We start from the raw sequence: 20,641 nt of genomic DNA, 5'->3' as shown, positions 1-20,641 counted from the left end.
GCTTATACTGGTTCATCAGGCACAGCAACAGCATAAAAAAGTGCCATCCCCACAACACAGCTGCACCAGTAATACTTTAACTGAAGACCTGACCTTAATCTGTGAAGATCTTACACCAAAGAGGAGGGAAGTCTGAAACATACATATAGAATTAGCAATGAAAAAATAGTCAAAATGAATGCTTTGAGACTCATGCACCATAAGAGGCATTAAGGGCCACATATTTATATTTGTTCATCTTTAAGGATGAGATAATTATTAGGCCAAGCTAGATGAGATCCTAAAACCATCTAAATAAGTTTGACATGCTACTAACAACAAAAGCTATGTTAATGCTTGCAATGAAAAGCTGCCTACATACCTTCGCTACTGCACATATTAACAATGATTTCCAGGGCAGTCTGCTGAGCCATCAGTAAAGCTGTCACTTGTTTCAGCTCCAATTTATCCGACTACCAAAAGGAAAAAAAAAGAACAAAAACTTAATTAGAGGGAAACCCTTTAGGGCATTCTGGTTTTGAATTAGCTAGATTGCCAGCAAAAACAGATTAAACATGATACTTCCTGAACCACTGTCACATTAAAAACTACTACTCAATGTTACAGCTCTAGCATGAGACAAATTTCAAAAGTTCCTGTTACTTCTAATATGCATATTTTTTAAAAAGACTAATTCAACACCCCTCAAGATCTAGGTGTTGATCTGTCCTTCCTCTTTCTGAACACAAAATAAAGCCTACTAACTTTTCAGTTAGAGTAGAACTTGTTTAAAAGTGACACTACCCATTTGCACTGGAATTTTACATGTTGGGGCTCTCTCACGGTAAACTTTCCTGGAATTCTCAGCCAAAACACTTCAGCTATTTCTGAGCAAACCACTATGGAAAACTACCACATTTCCTTAAATACAATTTTTTTTACCCAAAACCCCCTCATCTTACATTTACATACAAGAAAACCTCTTTAAATACACTAGTTATCATTACACTGCTGCCAAAAGCAGTGTGTTAGTGCATTTAATCAGGTTTCCATTAGCATGGCCCATATTGGGCAAACATGCTGACAGGAACCGTGTGTGTGTGTATGTCCCTTAAAAGGAGACAGGCAGTTACCCTCCCAGAAGGCAACAAGCACCAGGCCTGCAAGTAGTGCAATACCAAGCTGGCACTCAAGAGAGGCTGGAACAGGCTCCAAAACCCTCACCTGGTGCCAAAAATGCTGATGGGGACACGTGTGTGGTATGTGCATGTCCTTTAAAAACAAAAAACAGACAAATGTCCCTTCCACATGGAACTGGCACCGGGCCTGAAAGTACTACAATACCAGGCCAACACTGGGAGGACCAGAGCCAGCCCAGACACTCTCCCCTTGGTGCCAAAGAGGCCAAGATTTTTTTTTTTTTTAATATTTTGGAAATTTTTTCACGTTGCAGGTCAAATTAGCCAGATCAGTTCCAAATCCTTTTGACTTAACAAATCTCAATCATTCAAACACCACATGTGGCACCGCAACCAGCGAGTATCCTCTAGCCCAGACTTTTCACCCTGGGGAATTCTAGATACTGCCAACTCTTTTTCAAGTTATAGTGAGCCACTGAACTGAATACATCTTAACTTCTTCATAACTCCCAGAGCTGAGCTCCTCCTTTCTTTCCCATTTCCAATCATTCCTGTTTCTACAACAGCCTTAAATGTCTGTCAAACATCAACAAACAGCCTTAAATAGACCACCCAGAATCCTTCTGTCAGTACATCTGATTAGTGTGGCCCTGCCCTCCATGAAGCAGATCTGGACCAGGCTGGCCTGCATCGCATCTGCATATAAGTTTTTGGAGTATGGCAAGACTGTGACAAAAACACCCAGTTCCAGTCATGAGTGGGGGCTAATTAGCATGTGTTGCAATAGCACACGGTTGGGGTTGCCATGAAGACTGGTCCCAGCCAGGCTGGCAGAGCAGGGCAGGGGGCTGCTCCAGAGCCACTGGGATGTTGCAGCAGGGGCAGCTTGGTCTGGGGCCAGGGCAGAGCTATGATTTACAACTTTCATGCTCTGGGCAGGGGCACGTAGGCAGTGGATCACAGGTATGCCCTGGCTCCTTGCAGCACAGCCGCAGTCTGCTGCCTATGCACCCCTGCCCAGAGTGTCCAGGCTACAGATCACGGCTCTGCCCTGGCCCTGAATCAAGCTGCCCCTGCCACAAGATCCCAGCGGCTCTGGAGCAGCCCTCTGCCCTGCTCTGCACCCTGCCAGCGCAGCTGAGGCCGGTCTCCATGGCAACACCAGCCTTGTGCTATCACAACACAACTGTGGCTGGGGTCTCTATGGAGACCGGCCCAAGTCATGCAGCAGGGTCTGCTGAGAAATGGAGTCCAGCTGCCGGCCGGATCCATCATTTTGCCCACCCTGGCTTAAATGCTGTTCATTGAGGCCCATATGGTAAATCATAAGGTTTTTGGCTTTGGACTAATATCATATGTAGTTTAGCTCGTGTAACTCTTTCGCCTTGTACTATTTATAAGTAGATACAAAAGTACCTGTGCTAAAACTTGTAGTAGTTTCAAAAAGTACAAAATGCATCAATTCTAGGTGAACAAAGTATATGTAAATTACTATAGGTATGTTTATTTCAAGATCAGTGTTTTCAAATTTGCTCCTTGCTTCTACATACTCAGGGAGACTGGGGTCTGATAGTAAGGAGGGGACCAAAGGTCTGCAGGAAGAAGTAGAGGGGCTGAGGGCAGAAGAACTACCTCACCCCCGTTTTATTTTCCCTGCTGTAGCAGTGGGAGGGCAACAAATTCAAGGCAAACCTCTAATAATTAGATTTGATGCTCAGAAATCATAATTTTTCCAATTATAGGATCTAATTATTAGATGGGGGGAGGGGGAGTCATCTTATATTCAAGTAAATACAGTATACTGCTTTCCCATTTTTAAAAATGCTGGTGAGCTTTTCTTTGAAAACCTCTCTTACCCCAAGCTCTGGAGCAGGGCCTAGTGTAAAGAATGAACCTTCTGCCATGAAAAACTGGCCAAATTCACCTTACAAGCCTCCAAAATATTTCTCTCTCTAATGTACTTAGTAGTGTCCCTCAACAAGCCCAAGCTATCTGGAGGTGAAAGCTGCCCAAATGTAAACAGGGACAAGAGCCAGAACTTGGCTGAGGTTAGAAATTAGTACTAGCTGCAGAGGAGGGGCGATGTAGGAACTTGGACTGGCAATAGAGGGATTAGGACTTGCTGGGCAAAGAGACTTTTGAAGCCAAGATGAGATATTTGAGCAGTAGAGACTGAGACAGGTGGGGAAGAGATAGGAAATTTTGCAAATGTTGACTTTATGTAAGAGAACGTTATTGCTCATAGGCTCTAACACTGAGTAGCCTCCAGACTAAGGGAAGAGAGAAAGGGGCAAATCATGGGAGGGCTTGGGATTGGAAGGCAGCAATTCAATAAGGAAATTATTAACACGAGGCAAACCAGGCCCAACTTCAGGCTCTATACCAGTGCTTAATTCAACATAGCTGTTTCAGTCATTGAAGCAACGAGAAAAACTGTTCCTCATATTTTCTGCAAGATCTGCCTGAATGAAACCCAGAGTAACTGGGATAATGTTTGAATGCCAATAGTTGACCATGTCTGAACTCTGAAGTGTCACATGAGATATTATACTTCAGAAATAGCTTGGAGACATTTCCTACAAGATATGGATGTTGAGGGCACACAGGCTGCAGGGCAAGGTAAAAAATAAATAAATAAATAAAAACACAGCAGCCTCACATTCTATCAAGTCAGCCTTTGAAGTCCCTGCTATGCCCTATCCACATTTTTATTCCAGAAAATCCCAATGCCTTCGTGAGAGCTGGCCCCTCTTCCCAAATCACATTTTGCTCCAGAGATTAGATTCTCTATTGTTTTACTATCTATCTGTAGGAACAACAGCAGGCTATTTGTTACAGTATGGACAATATAAACCAGTCTCATTTAAAAGTTGTCCTTTTCCATGATGCACCTTCCAAACTGACTCAACTCAGTTTACTTCTGGGGTTAACCTTCCCAATTAAATTTTCAGCATGCATTTCAGGCTAAATAACAGGCATATCTTTGCCACAACTGAATTGCTATGGTAATTCTCCAAATCAAGGGTGACCAGCTTGCAGCACATTTGCCACAAATGAGGCTGAGTGAGACCTTGGAGTCATAGCAGACTCCAAGATGAACATGAGCCAGCAGTGTAACGAGGCCATCAACAAAGCAGCTTGTCGTGTATTAGCAGATGCATGACCAACAGATTGAGGAAGGTGATGCTCCCCCCCTATTCGGCATTGGTCAGGCCGCAGTTGGAGTAGTGTGTCCAGTTTTAGGCACCGCACTTCAAGCGGGACATGGATCTGGAGAGGGTTCAGAGAAGAGCCATTCATATGATTAGTGGTCTCTGGGAAAGACCCTACGAGGGGAGGCTGAGCGATCTGGATCTCTTCAGCCTATACAAAAGATGGCTGAGGGGTGACCTTCTAGCCGCCTATACATTTGTCAGGGGGAGACAGCAGGAAATTGGGGATGTGCTGTTTACCAGAGTGCCCCAGAGAGTAACTAGGAATAATGGGTGCAAACTAGTCGAGAGTAGATTTAGGTTAGATGCTAGAAAGTTTTTTTTTTTACAATAAGGGTGGCCACAGTCTGGAAAGGGCTTCCAGGAGAGGTGGTATTAGCACCTAACTTGGAGGTGTTCAAGAGGAGGCTTGACAAATCACCTGGCTGGGGTCATCTGACCTTGGTCCTCGTTCCTGCCAGGGGCAGGGGGTTGGACACGATGATCTATTGGGTCCCTTCTGACTCTATAATCTATGACATGGGCAACCTGCATGTGGCTTGTGGAAGAATAAGGGGGGGAAGGGAGGGAGACAGGTAGTGCAATGGAATCTGATCCCCAGTCCCAACAACAGCACTTCCTGCCATGCCACATGTGCATGAAAGAAAGTGCAATTGTGGGTTTGGGGATCAGATCCCAGTCACACCATATTGCCAGTACAGGGAGAGCCTGAAATCACAGCAAGTTGCAGGCTGGCTACCCAGTATGCCCATGGTTGGGAACGCCAGTCAGATTTAGCCTTGGGACCTGATCAGAAACACAAATGTGTAATGATTCCGTGGCTGGTTCCTACTACACCTTAAAAAGAATGTGTGGCAGAGCATTCCCAGTGCTGGGAGCACCAGCTCACTGATCACTTCTCCCAGCCCTCAGAGCACATCAGAGCCCTCAAGGGCTCCAGTAAGCTCCAAGGCTGGGAGTGCTGACCAGTGGACTGGCACTTCTGATGCTGGGAGGGCACCAGACCCCTCAAAGGCCCCAGTGCTCTCAGAGGGCTTGGAGCACCCTAGCCCAACATTCCATTTAAGGCACAATGAACCAGCCACAAAATTACTGCACAAAATGTATTATAATTTTGTGGCTTATTCTACATTTTATCGTACCATTAATTGCATGAACATGTGGCCAGCTTCATTAACTGGCTAAGCAAGTCTTAAGTGTAATATCTGGCAGTGGCCCCAGGAACAGAACTCAGAACCTCCCAGTTTCTAATCCCTCCCTCAGAGAAACAACTGCTTCCTTCAGAGACATGAGAGTTCTTTATTCTCAGTTGAAATTTCAAGCGTTTCCTATAGACTTGTGATACTAAAACAAAAAAAGTTGTAGGCTCAGTTTTTAGGGAGAATTTCAGTTAAGACCGCCCAGCCATCTGTAAGAATAAGGCTAGACAGAAAAGTGAAGCTGACTAACAACTAATCAAAAACAAAATTAGAAGCAAAACACTACACTAAACCCTGTCAGCTAGTCTGCCATACTCACTGGAAGCAGATCCAGAACGTTATTTTTTCTTCTGGCTTTTCCTTTCGGTGTCTCTTCCATTTCAACATCTTCATTCAATATAGATTTGTCTGTCATGTCATCCATATTTTCCTCAGTTTCTGCCGCTGCAGCAAGCTTTAACCGTTGTGTTTCAGCTTCTTTCATCTGAATAATAGTTTCACCAGCATCTATTGCTAAAGATTCTGAGAAAATCTTCAACATAGCATTAACTGTACTTGCCAAGCTATTGGATGGTATGGTATCTTTTATATTCCAGCCAGTGCCTAAACAAGAGAGTCAGTGTCAAAACCCCTTTAAAACTATAAAACATATGACTTCTTTGCAGCCATAAGCTTGTACAACTAGTACAAGCTGTGATTTTTACACTCATCATTTATAATCACATCATTCACTCAGAATATTCAAGTGTTTTTAAAGATAAGTGTTATTCCCAATTTAAGCACAATCTGAAGCACAAAGAAATTTTTGATTTTCCCAAAAAATCCTGGGAACAGAACCCAACTCTAATTTCTGATTCCCTCCTCCAAGGCAATAACTGTTTCCTTTAAAAGACCATAAGGACTCTTTATTCCTGCTTAAAATTTCTGGATCTTCCTATAAACTTGAGATATGCAACAGCAAGAGATGCAGGCACAAACTTACTGCAAACAGTCTGGGACTAAAACCTCGAGCTATGGCAAACCTCAGCAGAAAGCTGAACAAAATGCATCACCAACACTGCTCTGTAGAAACTGTGATATAGGTAAGCCACGAAGACTAAACTAATTAAATTAGTTTAATTTCAAACGCCTTATTTTCTTAATAGCAGCTCCCTTTATCCTAATTCTGTATTTCTTCCTTAATAAGCAACTTATTTGTATTCTATATCATGCTTGTAAGTAATCAAAATGAAACATAATTCAATAAAATCCTTCCCTTCCAAGAACTGTACACTTAAGACAGGAGGATTCTTAATTTCATTTAATGCCAAAAAAATCATCACTGGTTCACCTAGAAAGATTAATACAAGATGGGATGTTTTAGCTTTTGCTTCCCAGCAGATGTGATTTTTTTTTTTAACCCACTTATGAAAACAGTTTCTGGACTATTTCAACGATTTCAGACAAAATTTGGTTGGTCAGTCTAGACAAGCCAAACTATTGCAAAACTATTTTCCAAATCTCCATTTCAGTACAACAGTTTGACCCTGCTTATAGTGACCAAACTAATTGTGTTAGAAATTGTTTACAAAATGTTTACATTTAATAACTGTTCTGGCTAAAGGTGAGTTCAAAGTCTGTTTTCAAATTATTCAATAAGTCAAGATCAGAACAGTCTTTAATATTACTGCCTTGCTTTACTAGTAGAAACAAATAAACTGTTAACTTCATGCCAGATTGGGGCAGAATATACAACAGTTTTCAAGTATGTTTTAAATATACTGGGTATCTCATATGAGAAGGTAATGGAATGAAAATATAGAACTCCAAGCAATCTGACAAGAATATGCTTACAAACAATTTACCAAGGCCTTACTTCTAGCTGGCACTATGAAGGCATAATTTGCTGCTAAAAATTTAGCATAAGAAAAAAAACAAGTCTTATGCATACTGAGCTCTGCTGCTACATTTCACATCTGAAATGTGTTATAATGTTCCATTAAATTATACCTGCCACCAGTGTCCTTAAAAGGATATATTCCATGGCAGGATCTGAGGACAGCATTACAGATTCCAATACTTGATGTGCAGAAGAACTGAAAGAAGAAAGCAGCTCTGGATTATCTTCCGTCACTGCTTGTAGACAATTTGCTGTTGAGACAAAAGAAGAAAAGCATACTATTTTCTCTAATTCGAGGGGGTATTATTATTCTAAATGCTATTCTATTCCACAAATACAGGATAAAAGTAATTTGTGATACCACACTGACCTAACAATCAATCATTTTCTTATACAGTAAAAGCTGTGTTAACCAGCATTTCACTAACCAGAATACTTTATTAACTGGAATTTAATAAGTTAATAAATTATTCAGCCACGCTCCAGGCAGGCAGCAGGACTGGCCTGGCACATCACACCGGGCCACATTCAGCAGTGAGGCACAGAGATAGGGAGCAGAGCCCAGCCTGCAGCTGCAGCCTGCACTTGCCTAGTGCAGATAAAACAAAAGTAGATTGAAAGAAACTTACCTGCCTGCTGGGCCGGCTACAATCCTGGCTGCGCAGGGTATAACACTCAGATAACTGGAATTTAAGATAACTGGAACCCACCTTACCCCACTCATGCTGGATAACAAAGCTTTTACTGTATTAACAAAAAAAATCCTATCCTTTGCTCTTAATTAAGGAAGCATATAGAGGACTAAGTGACATAAGGACCTTGTTACAAACTCACAATATTTAGAGGTGTTTGTGGAATGTCATGCAGGTTTTCTTGAATTCATTTTACTGATATGGTATATGCGGTTTCTACATAATGTCATGCTGTATTTAGTCTCCTTATCCTTATGTTTCTTTGCATTGTGGCATTTGTTATACAGCAAAAGCTCTGTTATCCGGCACCCATGGGAGATGGAGGGGTGCCAGATAACCAAATATGCTGGTTACCTGAGAGGCCCAAACAGGCATCTTTCCTTGTTTGGGCTGCTGCCCCTCCCACCGCGTCTGGTGCACCGCTGCCCCTCCCTGGTGTCAGTTTGCCAGGGGACAGGGAGAGAAGCCCCACAGAGGCTGCTGTGCCCCAGGCTGTGGGGGCTCGGCAAAATCAGAAGTGCCACAGCAGGCACTTCCGGTTTCGCTTTTGCTATGTCGACTGGCATGCCAGTTAATGGAGCACGCTGGTTTCTAAGGTGCCAGATAACACAGCTTTTACTGTAAATGTATTGTTTACATGTTTTAGTAGGCCTAGATTTCATAATTTAATCATGATTTTTAGGTGTTACTCCTCAGACAGTGAGTTTTCCTGGGAGATGATTCAAGCCTAAATAGCTGAGAGAAGTAATCATTGAGAATTAGCATCTGACTTAGCTTTGTTTAATGGCCAGTCAGACTGACCCTTGCCAACCTGATTTGAAGCCTCTGAGTGAGGCCCTTGGAAACAACCATGAATTTACATTGTAAAAGGAGAGAACTGTAGCAAGAATAATACTTGGGAACAGGCTATTCAGGAAAGGATATTTCTCACAGTGGGGAAATTAAGTAAGAGAAGGTATCCTTAGCATGTGTCTGAAAGGATGCACATTTTCCCTGTGTCATAATTGGAGCAGGAAAGACTTCTGCTCTCATAAACAGATGCACCCTAAGGGACAGGAAGTTATATGTATAGTATGTATGTAATATATGTAAACAGCCAGATAAGAAACCATCCTTAAGTTTTGCCATGAGAGCAAGTGTTTGTCTTTAGTTTTCTCAGACACTGAAAATGACTTTAGATCTTCAGCCAAGGGGCTGAGTGTTCTGGCTGCAGAAGTTGAGGGTGCCCTGAGAAGAAGATCAGAGGCAGCAGCTGCTTTCTAACCTGTGAAGCTGAGAAGTGAGAGTTACATTCTTAGACCTTAGGGCTAAGATGGAGGGATAAGGCAAAATCGTCATTCTGTTATCTTTTGTTTATTCTTATCTTTCTGTCTGCATCTTCATATATGATTATTGATTTCTTATGATTGCTCTTGTTTTTATCATAAACATTCTTATTTTTTTTATAACAGTACTGTCAGTGGTAGGTGTGACTAGAGACCATTTGGCCACACAAACAGTCCTCTTCTTTGAAAAGGAGGATCTAAAATTTCTGAGCACATGACCAGACAAAGGTATGATTCTTTTACGTGCCAAAATCCCTCCGATTAAAAGCTGACAAGATGTGGGCAAGACAGGTAAAGCTCATGGGTCAGCTTGGAGCATCTCAGTCTGTTCACAGTGGTCAAGCAGCAGTCAGCAGAAAGGGGTCTGGGATTGAAAGGCACCCAGGAAGGTGTGAGACCACACTAGCATTGTCTCAATGGCTAATCTGATCAAATCTGGAGTCAGCCTGCATTACATATTATTCTTGCAAATACTTCTGCATGAATAACTTCACCTATAGGATTAGCTGTATTGACTTCTGTTACTCTTACACAGAAGCATTTGCCAGATCAGACCTTGATGGACTATATAAAGAGAAAAAGTAACTGGTTAGGCAAAAAAAACAAAGAAAAAAGACAGGTCAACCATAAATCAGTTTTTCACATCTTTTGAATGTCCACAATACTTTTCCTCCCATAGAAATAGTTAACTACAATGGAAGAAACAAGCACAAGAAATTCAACCTCATAAGTAGTCAAACATTTTCAAATTCCTTTCTGAAGTCTTGTTTTCCATTTGTAAATGTATAGCATCCCTAAAATATCTGTGAATTGCCATGAGACATCTCTACATTTCTAAAATTAAACTACATTAAGATCACTACCATCCTCTTTCATCACTTACCTGCAGAGATAGCCAGATCTACATTTGTGGAGAACTTCTTCAAGTACTGTAACATGGCATCCAAACAACCCTCTTTATTGAATATAGATACTGCTGTGCCATTGCACTCACTAATACATAAACAAAGAATAATACAATACTTATTAAAGTAAATGTTGCTAGTCAAAGACAAAGCTGTATATAAGACAAGACAAATGAATATACAAAATCCACAGAATTTTTAGACAGGAAGTGTTACAACCAACAAAAGGTAATTTGGACTGCATGGAAATTTGTGCAGACAGGTATCTGCAGGAAAGAGGATATGAATGGCCTTTATATCATTGTGTTATTGCACTGATCTTCGCACATAAGGAAAGTTATTCCCCTTTTCCCTCAGTTAATATATACCTAGAGAAAATATTTTTCAGGGCAACTAAATAATTAAGAAAAGCCCTACCCAATTTGATAATTACACAGTGCTTACCATACATTCCAAAGCACATTAACAGCCTCATTGGCTATGTCTTCAATATAATTTTTGTTTGTATCTTTGCATTTCTTTGGGGAGGCCTGGTTGGGGTCGAGTCCAGCACTGCACTGTAAGCAAACATACACAGACCAGCTAAGAGAAAGGCACACTTAGAAGCAGAGCAAACTAGAGATCTCAGGTCAACATCTTACAGTTAGCATGCAATTCTCCACGGGAAGAGTCGGGTAAAAACCAAATGGTTACCTTCTAAAGGAGAGCAGCAAATGTTTACAAAAATCACCTGGTATAATATCTGTTTTCCATTCTGTAGTTTTCAAAAGCGCTATTTTTGGTAAACAAATGTTTAACAAATTTACACCTTGAACTCTGCTATACATGTTACTTACAAACACTGTCTTCACATTTCCATTAATTTTGACAACACTAATTAGAAATGTACTCACTAGTCACACAGTGCTTTACTAATGTTGTTATTATCCACATTTCGTAAACGGGGAAAGCAACCAATGAGGTCAACGGATAAATGGAACCATGATTTGGCTTTAAGTTTTGTGTCTTAGCTACTGGATCAAACAGAAATTATATGGAATAATTAAAGATGTTAAGAATATTTATTGTTCATGGTTACAAAAACAGTAGTTTCTTCAACTGTAAATTCAGTCATTAATGTAGATGTTGTTCATCACTGTAATACTCATTAGAGATAGGATGCAAGTTTGAAGGTGGATCTGAATTGTCCCACACAGGTAAACATTCAAAGCCAGGAACCCGAGTCCTCATTTTGTAGTCATATCTATCAGCATAAAGCTTTTATAGCCACATCAAGTCCCAGGAACTTGTGGGACACTACATAGATACAAGCTGGCAAATAAGACAGAATCAAGTCCTTCCTTGGAATCTCTAAATTTATCTCTAGGGCTCTTTAAACAAACCATGCCTGAAGAGTTCCTCTCTGGAAAGGATTTAGTTGCAATTCTTAAAAGGAAAGTTGTTATGGACATCCTTTCTGAATCTGCTTGCTGGATATCAATTAAAAATAAAAGAGAAAGCCATTTATAAAAATAAGACAAGGAGACACATGAATCTTGCCAGATCTCAAGCAACTCCTCTAGTGTAATCCTGCCAGTGTTGCAGTTTTAAGATACAATTAAGGTCTTGTAGCCATTTTCGAAGGGGAAAAATTTAGTGACTGGGACAATTAAAAAAAAAACAACCTCGGAAGTAAAGAAACAGGCATACCTCTTTCAAAAGTGCTACCAGGGGTGTCATGATATCTTTAGTCACCATGTCATCACAAACTTCAAAGTCTCCGCAGGCACTGAGATTTCTGAAAGAAGTGAAATGCTTTTAATCAGATGTTACCTGACTTTATTTAAAATGAAATGTATTTACGAACAATGAACTAGAAGGGGTCTATGTCATCAAATCCAGTCCCTTGGGTTCTGAGGCAAGAGACTCTGTTAATCCCCATTAAGGGATGCCCATAATCACCATGTTAAACCGTCACATTCAACTGTGAGATACAATACCCAAAATACCATGAACAGCCTCTAACATTCCCTAGGTTAAAGCCAGGCAGATCAGGATGCTGACAATAGCCTGCTGCCAAAACAGCAGCAAAAGTGTGGGTGAATATTCACTTAGAGGATCCTAAGGAGAAATCAAAACAAAACCTGTCCTACCTCTACAAAGAAAGCAAGAAAAAAAGTAAAATGCAAGCAAACCACAATTACTTCTACTGTAACTGATTTAAAAAATATGCTAGGTTTAACTTCTAAAAAAAATCTTGTTTAACAATTTACATGCTACTATACACATCACCAACTTTGGTCTATAATATTTTTTAATGTAGAAATACTTTAAGGATAAAATTGGAAAGATGACATTCTTCTTTTTCTTATACTAGAAGCCCTTTGTCTTAGCTATCTATCAAAGTATTGCATTCTTACATTTTTTATTTATTAAATGCTTACCGGAGAGCTCCAGCAGCTGTCTCACGAACAGCTAAACTTTGATCTAGCAACATAGGGCCTAAACACCGGACAACATCTCTCTGCAGAAAATCTGGGATTGTATGCTTCTGCTGCAACAGTTTTGAAATGCTGGCACAGGCAAATTCCCTTACTTCAGCACTTGGGTTTTGCAGCTAGAATAGATACAAGCAAGGATGATTAGAAATTATCAGGGATCCAGGTTTTCTGTTTCCCACAGAAAAACAAAACAAAAACAAACCCATGGATTTTCCCATTTACCAGAGGAAAAAAATGCAGATTTTTCATTTTAACAGAGAAACATGTGGATTTTCTACTGCTGCAGAGAGGTCTCTGCAGGCTGGCAGAGTTTCTTGCAAAAAGAGCAGCAAACCCTAAGCCTGGTCCCAAGGGGGAGGGAGATTGGGGAAGAAGCATGGCCTTGGCTCAGGCTCACTTTTCCTTCTGGAGCTTGTGGGGTAAGTGGAGCTTGTAGGGGGCTAGGGACCCCCTTCAGCAGTGCTGGGGGGCTATGAGTCAGGGCTGGGGAAGCTGTGGACTGTGGGAAGAGCCAGCAGGGCGGGGGAGAGAGGGGGACAGGGCGAGGGTTTGTCAGTGGGGGCTGAGGGAGCAGGGAGGTGTCCACAGGCACTCTCAGGCTAGCACGAGAGAACCCAGGCAGCATGCCCATGCCCCACCAGGGGTGGGGATGGGCAGGCAGGTGCCTAGCAGTGTTAAGCACCAGGGCACTTGCCCCGTCGCCCGCTCCCACAAGGAAGCAGCAGTGGTCACAGCACAGCACTGCAACTCAGGGGATGCTGCAATGTGCCAGAGACCTGGTCAGGTGCCAAACTGTTGCACTATTGGACTGGGCGGCTGGCTCCAGGCCTCCATGTGGGGCTTCCAGCACTCCAGCAGGAAGCTGCATGTGCAGGCAAGCAGGAGCCCTGCCAAACCCAATGGCACACTATGCCATGCCTCCATGTGCCATCAAGCCAGGCAGGAAGCAGCGCATGGAGGCACGGAGTCGCATGCCATCAAGCCAGGTAGGCTCCTGCTTACTTCCACATGTGGCTTCCCGCTGAAGTGCTGGAAGCACAAGTGCATATGGAGGCACAAAGCCTGCCCAGCTCCATGGTGTGCAGCTCCTGGTTCACATGCCATCAGGTCGGGCCAGCCAGCTCTGTACCTCCACGTGGGGCTTCCGGCACTCCAGTGGAAAGCCGCACATGGAGGTACAGAGGCCACCCGACCCGATGGCGAGCGGCTCCCACCTGCAGCGCCACGATCCGCACCTGCTGATATGGAGCTAACCCAGTCTGGTGTGAAGGTACATGCCAACAGGCCAGGCTGGCTTCCTGCCAGCACGTGCAGGGCCTGGGACTCTGCCAGAGGCACACACTGCCAAGGGCTCTCACAGCTATGAGCGCCCTGAGGGCCCACCACCTGCTGCTGCTGAACTGCCGGCAGTGGGAAGTGTGCACCACAACCCCCCACCACAAAACCCCATACCCACCCACAAGATCCACACACCCACCCCCGTGCACCAGGATGTGGTGGGAGAGCTGCCGCTGCTGGGAGTTAGCAAGTTGGAGGTAGTCAGGGAGTGAGGGGCACTGGTAGGGCTGGGGCAGGCTGGGGCTTGGGAGTGAGAGGTAATGTTATATCAGGGCTGCTCAGCACCACAAACCAGTGGTGGGGAGAGAGGAGGAGACAACTGCAGCCAGACTGGCAGCCTGCTAAGTGAGAGGGACAGCAGGACTTCTGATTTCCCATGATGAAAAATCCAAAATCAAATGCCAGAAGGTATTGTATTCAAAATGTATTTTATTGTAGTGACTGAAGCACTGGTAGGCTTCCAAACTGCTTTAAAACAGTAAATCTATCAATAAAACATTGTGTTCAACTAATACCTGTATATATAGTGGCATTTCATCACAGATTTTGGGTTTTTAATCCAAGATTTTGCAGTGGGTTTTTCTGAGAGAATTTGCCATTTTAAAAACAGAGAAAACTAGGATGTCTGGAAATCATGTTTGATGGAAAAAAGTTACATTTAGCAAAGTATAAAAACCTGCAACTCCAAACAGAATTGGATTAGCAGAGCACTAAGCATGGCCCGGGTCCAGGGTATGACTGTAAACTTTATCCAACTGGAAGGCCTGGGGGCAACGGGGGGGGCTACTCTTCTAGAATATACCACAATGTTGCCACTTCCAGACCAAGGCAAGTACAGAGCACCTCAAAATCCTGAACCTCACTGCCTTGTGGCTACTCCTTGGGTGGAGAAAAGCTAAGGGACATCACCCTAATAGAAATGTGCCCTTGCTGAGGCACTGGGGAGTCAGCAGCAGTTCTTATTTGTTCTCAAGCTGGATAAAAAGTAATGATTTAAAAAAAAAAAATCAGATTTCTTAAATTTAAATAACTTTTAATCATATTTTTTATTTTTTTGGTAAGATACTTTAAAAAAAACCCAACAACCTATATAAAGGTAGTTTTAATCTAAGGTGTGTTAAAGCTCAAAGACAATCATGGAATAGGGATTATAACTTCTAATTATATACCATTTGAGGCAATATATTCATGTAACTTTTTAGAAAAGTTTTATCAGTAAGTCACAACAGGCCATGGACTATATCAGGGGCCTGATCTAATGGGGTTCCCAGAGGCTCTTCTATAGATTAGTAAATATTAAAGAAAACTACTCTATTCTGTTGGACTCAGTGCTCAGCCTAGAAGATCCCATTAAGTATCTCTGTGATGCTTAGTTTCAGTTCTCAAACTGGATTTGTCTCTCCAGAGATAACATCCTTGTTAACAGCAGTATATGGAGATGAGAGATAACAGACCTGATTACCTAGCTATCAGCTCTCTTCTCTCTCTGCAAATTTGTGTACACAGTCCTTACCTTTCTCTAAAAGCGCAAAACTTCAAGAAGTTAAATGAATGAAGGATATCAAACAAGAAGAACGCACTTTTCTATAGAAAACAACGATTAAACCAAGGCTTCCTGATCAGTGATTTAAATTACTTTGATTTAAATCAGATCCACCCTGTCTGTCCTTCTCTAGCAGAAGCTACAACCATAGAGGCACTGAACATCTGGACTCGGTCTGGCCTTTGGATTCTGTCTCAATGGTCTAAACCAGGGACAGTAAGTCTTGGGCAGTTGCCACTCCATACTCTTTCTTGCCTAAGGGTACACGTTGAAAGTCTTGGTGACTAGTTAGTTTTTAAAAAGCTAAAATGTATTAAAACTCTTCATCTAAGCTTTAAGTCAATAATGTGATACTATTAGGAGGTGGGGAAGCTAGGAACCCTTGCATGTATGGGAAGCCCAGAAAAAGATTTCAGGGTTCTAGTGGCTCACACACAAATACAAGTGTGCAAGACATCATTTCAAAAAGGCTAAATTACCTCTGTGCTGTTTCCCCAGGAGGGATGAATAAGCCACAAGAGGAATATGCACTTTTTTGGCATCATGCTTTAAAATACACAGACAGTGAAGGTGGTCCACAGGGCCTATGGCAGACATTAAATTTTAACATGCTGACAGGACAAATGATTGGTAGATACTTCTGCGCCACAACCATGAACAACGCATGCCCCTGGAGGCTGGGGGTGCATGGCGACCACTCACAGGTAGTGGCGGCGTTAGTAAGCACGGAGTTCCTGCAGGCAGCCGTGGCAGTATCAGTGGCAAGATGCCACCAGCGGTGTCAGCAGCAAGTGGGGAGGGATGGCAAGTGGCGAATGCCCGCACGTGCCGCTGGCAACATCACCAGCGGCCAATCTCAGGGGGTGCACATACACACCCTATGCGTTGCCAATGTTTTTGACCAGCAACAACTTCATGGCTGGTCCACCATTTTAATCCAGGAATAAACTGGTCTGACTCCTGACATGTTATGATTCATTGCCCAATAGTTGTGTGCAACACATGGCAAATATAACATGTACCAGAGGCCATAAGGAACATGATGAACAATTGCCCCCACAGGACAGGACAAGAGAGCAACTTCCGTTGCAACACAGATGATTTAGGCTATTAGAAAAAATTTTCCAACTACCAGGGAAGCAAGGCAAGAAGCACCCTGGAGCAGATTCTCCTTTGCCATAAGTTTTGAAGAGCAGATTAGAGACCCCCGTGCCCAGGAAAATGCAGATCGCACTAGCTGGACTAGACCAAGGGAGTTCACCCTTTTTCCCCGGTGGGCTGCATAAGCAGTGGCCATGTCTGCAGGCCAAATCCTGCAGGTGGTCCTGATCCGACTCTGCCAGCGGTAGCAGGGACCACCAAGCAGCAAGAAGAGGGGCGGGGATGTGGCCGGAGAAGGGGGCACGACTCCGGCCCAGCTGTCACGGGGCCCCAGCAGCGCGGAGCGAGGAGCTGGGGGATCCGGCCCGAGGCTGCCCCGCCTGCCCGGGAGCACAAGCTCGGGGCCCTGCAGCGCCGCCGCCTCAGGCACGGCCCGGCGGGAGCCGCAGGCAGGCCCCGCACACTGGCAGCAGGCCGCGCTATCCCGGGGCGCCGAGGCCGCCCCACCTCCAGTCCCACCAAGCCGAGCCAAGGCGCCCCGGCCCCGCATGCGCCCACCTTGTCCAGCAGCTCGGCGGCCGCGCAGTCCACTTGGCCGGGCTCGTCCCCGCCGGGCCCCACCTGCGTCCCGGCGGGCGAGAACGGGGCCCTCGCAAACCGCCTGGCCCGGCTCTTGCCCATGGCGCGGGGCCGGCGGGTCAGGCGCGGCGCCCTCGTGCGCGAGCAGCGCGCAGGCGCGGGCCGGCGGGGGAGGGGCGCGCGAGGGGGGCCGGCCACGTGGGCGCGGGGCCGGGGTGATCGTGCGGGGTCCGACCGTGACCGGCTGCGGCTGCAGTTACTCCATGATTCCCGGTTGCCTTTTCAAAGCTAATCGTTACAGGCCTGATTGAAGGGGGTTAGTATTAGTAATGAAGTCAGCGCGTCTGAATGTCACCGTTTAAGAAAAACATGCTCAATGCCTCAAGTACATCAGGGAGGAGCTGAGCTGAGGCTGGGGTTATTGTGGCGCAAAACTTTTCGGGTCCCCTCAGCCCACTCGCTTCCAACACCCGAGGGCTCTTCTGAAGACATCTGAGCAGGGCGGGCTGAGGGAGCTCGGTTTGCCTGTGCCAGCTGCCAGCCGCCCAATGTACCCGTGCGCAGTGTACCTCAGCCCCATTGGCAATGCATGGGGGGGTGCATGTGCGCTCCCTGAGCTTGGCAGTGCACCCCCTGTGAAACGGCGCCGATGCTGCTGGAGGCACCTGCAGGCAGTTGCTGCTCACCAGCCTCCCCCTCCAACACCACCGGTGGCAATTCCAGGTGGTCCCCGATCACAGCTGCCAGTGGCATCTGTGGGTGGTCACTGGCACTTGCCACCCTCCCTGCCGCTGACACCACCATGGTCACCTGTGGGAGCTCCCCGCTTGCCGCCACGCACCACTGCCGATACCACCTGTGGGCGATCACCGTGTCCACCCAGCCTCTGGGGACACGCGGCATTCATGCCTGGCCCATACAGAGAACTGAGTTTGGGCTGAGATTATGGGGCAAAACCCACTTTGGGTCACCAAAAACCATATGTCTCCATGCCTGGAGAACTCTCCAGAAAAAGTCTGGGCAGGTTCCAGCCCAACCCAAAGCTGGGTTTTTACATGCCAGCCTGTCAATTCATAAATCCCCAGGCCTGTATGCAGCATATATAGCCCTGATATTGAGTTGGAATTAAGAGTGAAAATCCTCGCTCCAGGATCCTTGCCCCAAACTGCATGTTTCTGCCACAAGGACAGGGGCCTGTGTGCTACGTACATTGACTGAGTTTGGACTGGGATTATCTGACAAATCTTTTTCAGGTCACCCCAAAACTCACCTCTCCACCACCAGGGGACTGCGCTGAGGAAGATTGGGTAGGCCCCCTCCTGATCTGAAGCTCAGTTTTCACATGCCAGTCTGCCAACTCAAGGCCCCACATGTCTGTGTGCCAAGCGCGTTGCCATGAATAAAGAGCTTGTTTGGGCTGGGATTATCAGGCAAAACCCACTTCAGGTCACCCCATACCACACTACTCCACAATTGGGGGACTACCCTGGAGAAGCCTGGGCAGAGCACTGCCTGGCCCAAAGCTTGGTTTTTGCAAGCCATCCTGGCAACCTAACACCTCTCCACCCAGGCCTGGGTGCTATCCATGTACCCGAATAAGAACCTGAGTCTAAGCCCAGATTGTTGGGCAAAATTCTTTTAGAGTCACCCCAAAACACGTCTCCACCAGTGGAGGACTGTCTTGAAGAAGTTTCATCAGGTCCCTTTCCAACCCAAAGCTAGGCTTTTGACTCCCAGCCTGCCAGTTGATAGTCCCTAAACCTGCGCGCTAAACATTGGCCTGAATAATGAACCTTTAACTGTAGCTCAAAATCAATCACAGCCGTAGCAGCAAACCAACCTGGGGAGCTACCATCTAGCCCAATCACTTGGGAAAGGAATCTCATCCAGGGGCTCCAGCACCTAAACCAGCTTAATAGCAAGTGCTGGGTAGGGAGGCCCATCCCAGAGGCTCTGTTGCTCCATGCTGCCAGGTGGTGCCACCCTTGTGGGGCTTCAACCACCTATGCCAGCCAAAGTAGCAAGGGCTGGGCAGGGAGGCCTGTTGGTCACCGATGCTGTGTACTGGTGATAATGTACAATGCTAGGGAGCACTGCTGTGGATGTTGCCTCCAGAAAACCTGTTTTCGCAAACCGCTAAATTTGCAAATATGCCTGCTGTTCTGTTGAATTAATCAGGACTGGTTACATATTTAACTAGCAACATTCCATCTACTTAAATACATCTCTGTCATGCTGCCAGGGGTCCCTGTTGCTCCTCCATGCTGCCAGGGGTCTCCTCCATCACTCCTCCACACCACCTGAGATAACCATCATACCTTTGTCCTGCCAGGGTTTTTTGCTGGTCTGCTTCAGATTGCCATGGAACCTCAGATCTTTTAGGCTCTGCCTGTATCAGCGATATGCTCTGGGATTTTTTTCAGCTGTTTTTACTAGTGAATCACCTAAACCAGGGGCAGGGAAAATACAGCCTGTGGGCCAGATCTAGCCCATCAGATTTTGTCCATCCCACAGGCAGGCACCCCCCAAGTAATTGTATCCTACCTGGCCCATGGCTGCCCCTGCTGCGCTCACATGGGGCCCAAGCTCTGCCCGCTCCTGCTGACGCAGCATGCCACACCCCCACCTTCATGCTTGGCCTTAGCCAGCAAATGGCTTTTGGGTGGGGCCGCTGCTGCTGCTGCTGGGGTGACTGCTTGGCTCCCCCAGCTTCTCCTCATGTCCCTGCTGCAGCAATCCAGGCAGCAGATAAGAGAAGCGCCCGGGGGCGGGGGGAAGCAGAGCAGGAAGAAGCTGCAGCTGGGCAAAAGTATGGAGCAAGGTGATGAGAACACAGAGCCCAGGTCAATCTGGTTCTATTGTGCATGGCTCACACAAAGCTCCTGGGACTCACGTGCCACAAGAGTGGGAAGCCCCGCACACTAGAGCTGGTGGCCTTTGCTACTCCCTGCTGCCATGTGCAGCTCCTGAGACTCCACCAGAAATGGTGAGGAGCCCCACACAATGGAGCAGCCCTCCTTCACACCACCTCTCCCACCCTGCCCGTACATCTCCCACACACAGCCATACCCCACAAACCCCCCACCCTCCCCCAACCCCACAGCCACCCACACACATATACACCCCAACACACATACACACAATATACAAAAGCAAGACTTTATTTTTGAGCTATTATGCAATCACCTCTATATACACTACACAAACACATGTAAAACCAGGACAAAATATTTTTTGAAAGAAAATTAAAATATGTTATAGTAAATATTT

General features: G+C 45.3%; 1 protein-coding gene across 1 annotated transcript in view; it reads right to left on the bottom strand.

The window, feature by feature from the left end:
* Positions 1-17,528, bottom strand: part of HEATR3 (HEAT repeat containing 3) — a 37,691-nt gene extending 20,163 nt beyond the window's left edge. The window contains exons 1-8 of the mRNA XM_090062388.1: positions 17,351-17,528; positions 12,754-12,926; positions 12,020-12,107; positions 10,775-10,887; positions 10,309-10,418; positions 7,519-7,659; positions 5,849-6,132; positions 362-452 (exon numbers count right to left, since the gene is read on the bottom strand). Of these exons, the coding sequence (XP_089918514.1) occupies positions 362-452; positions 5,849-6,132; positions 7,519-7,659; positions 10,309-10,418; positions 10,775-10,887; positions 12,020-12,107; positions 12,754-12,926; positions 17,351-17,473 (1,123 nt within the window). The 5' untranslated portion in view covers positions 17,474-17,528. The remainder of the gene's footprint in view (positions 1-361; positions 453-5,848; positions 6,133-7,518; positions 7,660-10,308; positions 10,419-10,774; positions 10,888-12,019; positions 12,108-12,753; positions 12,927-17,350) is intronic.
* Between the last annotated feature and the right edge of the window lie 3,113 nt (positions 17,529-20,641).

This window comes from Crocodylus siamensis, chromosome 9, assembly GCF_052110815.1.
Source record: "Crocodylus siamensis isolate JL-2025a chromosome 9, ASM5211081v1, whole genome shotgun sequence".
Classification (NCBI taxonomy): Eukaryota; Metazoa; Chordata; order Crocodylia; family Crocodylidae; genus Crocodylus; species Crocodylus siamensis.
The sequence above is the reverse complement of the archived record's forward strand: the minus strand, read 5'-3'. Positions and strand labels throughout refer to the sequence as shown.